The 7,266-nt window shown below is 60.3% G+C and overlaps 1 protein-coding gene across 1 annotated transcript in view; it reads right to left on the bottom strand.

The window, feature by feature from the left end:
• The window catches only part of SLIT1 (slit guidance ligand 1), a 47,577-nt gene that overhangs the window by 3,203 nt on the left and 37,108 nt on the right, over positions 1-7,266 (bottom strand). Inside the window, 14 exon segments of the mRNA XM_031061388.1 lie at positions 35-229; positions 321-451; positions 539-776; positions 1,162-1,299; positions 1,474-1,567; positions 1,954-2,093; positions 2,750-2,847; positions 3,051-3,175; positions 3,505-3,668; positions 4,640-4,711; positions 4,976-5,047; positions 5,272-5,343; positions 5,733-5,801; positions 6,688-6,820. Of these exon segments, the coding sequence (XP_030917248.1) occupies positions 35-229; positions 321-451; positions 539-776; positions 1,162-1,299; positions 1,474-1,567; positions 1,954-2,093; positions 2,750-2,847; positions 3,051-3,175; positions 3,505-3,668; positions 4,640-4,711; positions 4,976-5,047; positions 5,272-5,343; positions 5,733-5,801; positions 6,688-6,820 (1,741 nt within the window).

The raw sequence follows: 7,266 nt of genomic DNA on the forward strand, positions 1-7,266 counted from the left end.
ATTCCTGGGGAGAGAAGGACAATCAGCACACCCGGATGCCCCCGATGCCCCCCATCACCCGTTCCCTGTCCTACCTCCTACATAGAGGGGAGCCTCACTGTTCAGTGTGTAGTGCTTGCCCGAGTTGTCCATGGTCATGGGGCTGCCACCATCGATGGACAGGTTCACCATCTGGTCGAAGGTCACCAGCTCCACGGTGTGGAACTGCCCGTCGTTGATGGTCTCAGCACTGGCAGGGATGGCTGGGTCACCGAGGATGCCCCCAGGCCGAAGCAATGGGGGTGGACGTCCCCAGTGAGTGGAGAAGGGGTGCCAAGTACCTGTAGATGGCCGAGCTGGGGTGGGTGCCAGGGTCATAGCTGACCCTCACATGGCCCTGGTACAGCTCCACAGCCATGTGGTCACTGTCACCATTGTACAGCAGGATGCCATTGCCTTCAGCCGTGGAGACCTGCCAGAGAGAGAGGTGGGAGCCCACATCCCTGGGGCAGACCCCCAGTGCCATCCCTCAATGCCCCCACGCCCCCCTAGCCCTCACCTGAAGGGTGATATTGGCCCGGGGCCAGTCTTGCAGGTCAGTGAACTGCAGGTACGTGTCACGGTCCACAAAGTTGACGCTCAGCAGCTTCTCACATTTGGGGCCACCAAAGCCAGGCAGGCACTGGCACAGGGCACGGGCACCCCGCTCCACACACGGGGCCCCGTTCTGGCATTCAGCTCGCTCACAGAGGCCAGGCTGGCCAGCGGTGTGGGGCGGCATCTCGCAGAGCTGGCCACTGTGGGGCCAAGGGTGCTGCTGGGCTGGGGGCTGGGAAAGAGCCCTACACCCTGTCCAATGCCCCACAGGGCTCTGACAGCACACCCCTGATCTGGGGTCCCAGACACTGGCATCAGAGGGATGCCTGGGTGCTGAGCTGTGCCCTGGGGTCCCTCTTAATGGTGCTGGCTCCCCCCAGCCTCCACCCCCAGAGACACACACTCCCAGCCTCACTCCTTCCTCTCACACTGAGGATGGGTGGATGGGTGGATGGGTGGATGGGTGGATGGGTGGATGGGTGGATGGGTGGATGGGTGGACTTGGTATCCAGGACTTGTCCCTTCCGCACAGTGACAAATAACCATCCCCAGTACCCCAGGTGTCCCAGGTGTTCCTGGTGGTACCTGTAGCCCTCGGTGCAGAGGCAGGAGTAGCCATTCACCTCATCCAGGCACTGGGCGTTGTTCTGGCACCGGTGGTCCTGGCAGTCGTCGAAGTCCTCACTGCAGTTGCTCCCCACATAGCCGGGTGCACACTCACACCTGGGGCAGGCAGGGGGCTCAAGGCTGCCCTCTCCTTCCCCCTTGCACCAGTGGGTGCCTGCTCCTCCCCTTGTAACCCCTCCTCCCCATGCCCCCTCACTGCAGTCCCCAAAAAGCAAATCTACCCACCCCCAGACAAGCCAGGAAAAGTGGTTTGGAGAGGAGGGGGCTCACCTGGGCCCCTGGCTGGTGGAGATGCAGGTGGAGTCATGTTGGCAGGGGTTGAGCTCATCTGAGCAGAAATTGGGTGGCTGCTCACAGAATTCCCCTGCAAGGCAGAAGAGGGGGTGCCCAGCAGCTCCAGGACCAGAGGAGCAGCCCCAGTCCCCATGGGGCAGAGGGGACCCCTGGAGGACTCAGCTCAAGACAAGGAGCTGCCAAGCCCACAGCTTTCACCCCACAGGCACAGGGTCCTCCTCCTCTGGAGGCAGCTCCTGCCTGAGCCAGGCACTGAGGGCATCCATGCCAGGGTGTGGGGGTTCAGCTGGGTGTACCCAAACTCAGGACAGCTGAACCCAGCCAGAGCCCATGGCAATGGGCATTGAGGCAGCAGGCAGAGGAGCTATTCAGCCCTTATGGGTGGGTAGAAGCACTGGGCACATTCCCATACCAGGTCTGTGCCATTTGGGGACGGCTAGCCCCCATTCCAGGTACCTGTGTAGTGGGCAGGACAAAGGCAGGTGTAGTTGGTGGCACTGGGCACACAAGAGCCCCCATTCTCACAGCTGTGCTCCTTGCAGGGGTCGCTGGTGGTGTGGCAGCTCGGGCCCTCGAAGCCCACTGGGCACAGCCCCCTGCCACGGGGCCAGGGCAGTGTCAAGGAGGAAAATGAAACAGAACATTTTGGGGTGGCTGCCCCAAAACAACCAGCACAGGACCTTGGCAAAGATCTGGGTTTGGTGTCCTCCTGTCAAATACTGGGCACAGGGGTGGGTGGCAGCACGGCCTGCCTGAGGATGCTGTGTTGCCACGACAACAGGCTGTGAGGCCTCTCAGCACAGGGAGGGGCTGCACAGCCCAGCTCCTCACCCCCAGCCTGCCAACTATTTTCAGCTCCTAATTGCAGCCTGATTCCCAGAATGGCCTAAAGCATTCAGAGCAGTGAGGGTTGTGTGAGGGTAAGGCAGCCCCACAGGGAGCAGCAGTGACTCCTGGACCACAGCAACCAGTCCCAGTCCCAAACCCCTCTACCTCCCCCTGCCTTCTGTGGTGATGGTACTCTCCTCTCCCCTGCTGACCTCCACCTAGGAGACTTCTGGGCTGGGAGGCATGGGAAGGTGGAGTCAGACAACACGAGCTGGAGCTCCCATGCAAGTGCAGTATCCCAGCTAGATGCCCAAGGGAGCATGCAGGAGGCGAAGGAATGATCAGAACTTCTCTGCATGCAAGGCCAGGATCCCATGCTACTGCCCAAACCCCCAGCTTTCACGGATTCCTGTCCAGCACTCACCTGAACCCAGCTCCTTCCCCCTCCTGAGGCTGGCAGGTCCCCCCGTTGGCACAGGGGTTGGAGGAGCAGCCACCGAGTGCCACCTCGCAGTCGCGGCCCTGGGGAAGGAGGGAAAGGTGGGAGTGAGGCGGTGCCACAGCAGCTGCCCAGCTCTGCCCATCCTGCTCAGCAGGGTGCTGTGGCACACAGGGAGGGTAGGTGGGCCCACAGGAGCTAGCCCCAGGGGCATGGCAGAGGCCCTGCTCCCCTGCCCTCTGCAGGGACATGTTCCCCTGCTCTGGGGACCCTGGGAGCAGGGTACCTTGTAGCCACTGGGACAGGCGCAGCGGTAGGAGCCAAGGGGGTCGTTGTGGCAGGTGCCCTGGTTCTGACAGGGGCTGGAGAGGCAGGGGTTGCACTTGGCCTGGACACTCAGGGCAGGTGGGCCTGTAGGAGGGGAGGCACAGAGATGACCATCAGTGTGAGGAGTGATCAGAACATGTCCTTTTGTGGACACCAGTAGCGGGGCAGAGCCTCTGGTGTTGCTGGGAGCAGAGCCTGTCCAAGAGGCTTTGCACCAGGCAATGGGACAGCCACAGGTTTGCTCAGTCACCAGGGAAGTGCCACCAGTCAGGTAAGAGGATGGAAGCAACCTGGTCCCCCTCCTCCACAAGGCAACTCAACAGACGAAATCCTGGAACCACCCAGACTCACAAAGTATTGCTCTGCTGGGTGCCCATGGGAGGGTATGGATAGACAGCATGGGCACCTCTCACCTTGGCACTCAAATTTCTTGGCAGGGGTGGTGAGCAGCAGCTTCCCTTCCATGTCGGGGGGCCCAGCGCAGCGGGCAATGCCTGGCTCCTTGTAGCCCGTCTTGACCCAGCTGGAGAGCCAGCGCAGGTTGCAGCTGCAGTACAGGGGGTTGGCCCCGATGGCTCTGCACGAGGAGAGGGGCAAAATTGCACCTGCTGCCACACAGAGGGAACTGGGCACAACTCGGTCCCTGGGCCAGGATGCCACATGCTTGGCAAACCAGCATTCCTCCACTTCTGGACCCACCAGAAGTGCTGCCCACAATGGGAGGACTGGGACACACACAGCCTCACAATGCTGTCCAGTTAGACCACCCTGCTGCCAGACCCACAGCCCATGCAGTGCTCCGTGCTCTGCCCTGGGGCTCTCTATTGCCCACACAGACATTCTTGGCAGTCCCTCTCCAGGACACAGGCAAAGCTGCCTGGGGCCAGCAAACTGGGCAAAGCACCCTGAGGCCCTGCAGAAACAACAGGACCTGCAGGGAGCTGCAGGGCCAGCCAGGGCTCTGCTGCACAAGCCGGCAGGACAGAGACACAGGAGTGGGCTGGTGGGAATGAGCAATGGGTCATGGCCAGAGCTTGTGCAGACAACACTGAGGGAAAGCAAGGAACTGCTCTGGGAAAGCATTGCTCCCTGGGTGGTGGGTACAGGGCAGAGCTCCTGGGGTGCAGGCCCACTCAAAGAGAGGCTGAAACACCACCCCTGGCAGGAGGATACTTGATGCTAACAACACACTGCTGTGTGTCAGAGCAGCCCCTGCCAACCCACAGCTGTGACACTACTTTGCATGGCTTTACCTACATTTTGGGGGACCCCAGAGATCTCGTGGGTTGGGGAAGGATCCCACATCACATCCACCTAAGATCACAGGGACATCCCAGCAGCACTGGGAGACTCAGCTGCACACCTGGATCTGAGCATGGGCAGCAGGTCACAGCACTATCCAACAAATCATGTCGCAGGTACCAGCCCAGAGAAGAGGGCAGAAGGCAGCTCACCCCCCAGGGAAGCCAAGCTCAGCCCTGTAGTTTTTAAAGGTCTGTGGAGCCTGCATCCAGCCCTAAGCCCTGAGGAGTGAGAGGAGATACTCACAGGTGGGACAGGGAGGTGACATCTGCAAAGATGCCCTCAGGGAGACTGGAAATATCGTTGCCATGGAGAGACCTGCAGAGAACAGAAGGTCCTGCAATGCCCAGGGCTCCAAGGTGGGCAGCAAGTACTGTGGCCCACCCCACAGGTCCAGCAGAACTGAACCCCACCACATTGTCACTGTTGCAAATGCACCATCTGCTCTGAGAGCAGATGAACCTTCTTGTGCTGCCCCTGCCCACTTGCATGCACCCAGCTCCAGGTGGGCACAGGGGACACGGGGACATGGGCAGCAGCAGGGAAGGGCCCAGCAGGGCTGTACTTAGGGCAGGTACTTACAGCAGCCGCAGGGAGCGGAGGCCCTCGAAGGCCAGCGGAGGGATGCACTGCAGGGAGTTGTAGCTGAGGATCCTGCAGGAGGGAAGCAGGCAGCACAGCCGTGTGTGGTGTAAGAAACCCACCCTGGGCTACACACTGCCCCTGCTGAGCTCCATCTCAAAGCACAGCTTCACCCAGGCAGAGGGTGAAGGAGACCCTGGTGTCCCCAGCACTCCCCAGTCTTCACGGTCCCCTAAAACAGCCTGCCCAGCTCAGCTGGGCTGCAGCCCCGTGTGGCACTGCAGGACCTCACTTACAGGGTGGTGAGCTGGCTCATGTTGGTGAAGGAGGAGTTGCTCAGGGAGCTGATCTTGTTGTTGCTCAGATCGCTGCAAAACAGAAACCACAGGGCTTGGAGCCAGCTGGGCCCTACACCCTCTTACTGCTCCCCAGCCTGCTCAGCTGCAATGGGGTGCAAGCAGCAGCATAGCACAGCCTCCAACGGAGCAGCAGGGCTGTCACACAGGGTGATGGCAGCAATGCCACTTGTCCCCTCTCTGTTCCATGCCTGGCACCAGGTGGTGAGCAGCCAGGGGCTGAGCATCACTGCAAGTCAGTTGTGTTCCAGAGCAGAGGGGGGACACAGAGGGATGCCAAGGGTCCCCACACACTGCCAGGCACCTCCTCAGGATCACACACCATGGAGACAGCCCCTGCCCTCACCCACAAGTTCCAGCAGTGCCTCCAGCTGCCCAGGCTCCTGCTCCTGGCTACTTACACAAGCTGCAGATACTTGAAGGTGGAGAGCTGCCCCGGGACCTGAGTGAACTGGTTTCCATCCAGGTAGCTGCAAGGGAGAACAAAAGCACCTTGGGGTGACTGAGAAGCAGGAGATCCCTCCCTCTTCCCCCTCTTTCTCCTGTGCACCACCACAGACTTCAGGCTGCAAGAAGCACCTCCAGCATCACCTCCCTCCTACACCCAGGGCCCAAGGGGCTCTCAGGGGACTCCTGGGCTGGCAGGGGAGCTGGTGTGTGAGTGCACGAGCACACATGAGTTTGCAGGCATGTCCCTGGGGACACTCTCCCAGCAGCCCACGTGTGCAAGCACAGCCAGTGCCATGTTTACACATGCGATGGGAGCGTGGGAGGCTGTAACGCTCCCAAGGCATGTGTGAGAACGTGAGAGAGGAGGAGGAGGAGTGTGCAAGACAGCGGAGGGGGCTGCCGGGGTGCTGTGCATATGTATGTGTGCCCAACCAGTGCCTGCACCCCCTGCACGCAGGACTTGGTGCCATCCCTCATCCCACATGGGGACAGAGCCCCTTTTGCAGTGATGGGCATCACAGAGCCTGCACATCCAGCTCTGGCATGCACATCTGGGATTCGTGCCTGCATGGGGATCACAGCTGCAGCGGGGGGTTGTCCCTCACTGTCCCCTCCCAAGGGCCAAAGACAAGGGTCTCGGCTGCTGAGGGACAACACCTCTTGCACAATACCCTTGATTGCCCCAAATCATCAGAGAAACTCTTGCTGAGCCACTTGCTGGTGCTGGGGCTGGACCAGGATACCGTGGATGGGTGGGGTCCTACCCCCACTACCAGGCCAGGATGGGGGTGTGGGGAGGAGCCCAGCAATCTCTGCCCAGCAACCCCACAGCAGAGGCCCCTCGCCCAGAGCTGTAAAGTTGATGGAGGGTTAGAGGGAGAGCTTGGGTACTTGCCCACTACTCACAGCTCTGTGACATTCTTGGGGATCCCCTTGGGCAGGGCCTTGAGGTGCTTGTTGCTGCAGCGGACAACCGTGTCGAGGCAAGTGCACTCCTGCGGGCACTGTGGCCGGGGGATGCAGGTGGTCTCCTCTTTACCTGCACCAGGCATGGAAAGCCAGGGTCCAAGTCACCAGGGTCCAACCCTTGGGTACTGTGTGAGGCCAGATTCAAAGCCTTGTACCAGTCTAGGATGGCTCCCCTCCCATGCCAACCATCCTCCTCCGCCCCCAAAGCAGGGTGTTAGAGGCAATATCAGTCAGGAATTAGCAGTACAGGAATTGCTCCTGCACCCAGAAATCACCTGCCCCACTGGTATGGATACAACCAGTCAGCTCAAGGCTGCTTTAATTTTCACCATTTTCATGCAAAATGCAGTCACAGGGACAACACACATTAGGGCACAGAAGAAGGGGCTGAGCCCTGCAAATTCTCCTGAAACATCCTCCTTCACCCATCTATGTCCATCCAGACATAGGTTAGATGGAGTCTATGCTGAGCAGCCAGAGCAGCTGGCATTGCTCCCCTTCCCTGCCATGAAGCTG

The sequence above is a fragment of the Geospiza fortis genome, unplaced genomic scaffold, assembly GCF_000277835.1.
Source record: "Geospiza fortis unplaced genomic scaffold, GeoFor_1.0 scaffold130, whole genome shotgun sequence".
NCBI lineage: Eukaryota > Metazoa > Chordata > Aves > Passeriformes > Thraupidae > Geospiza > Geospiza fortis.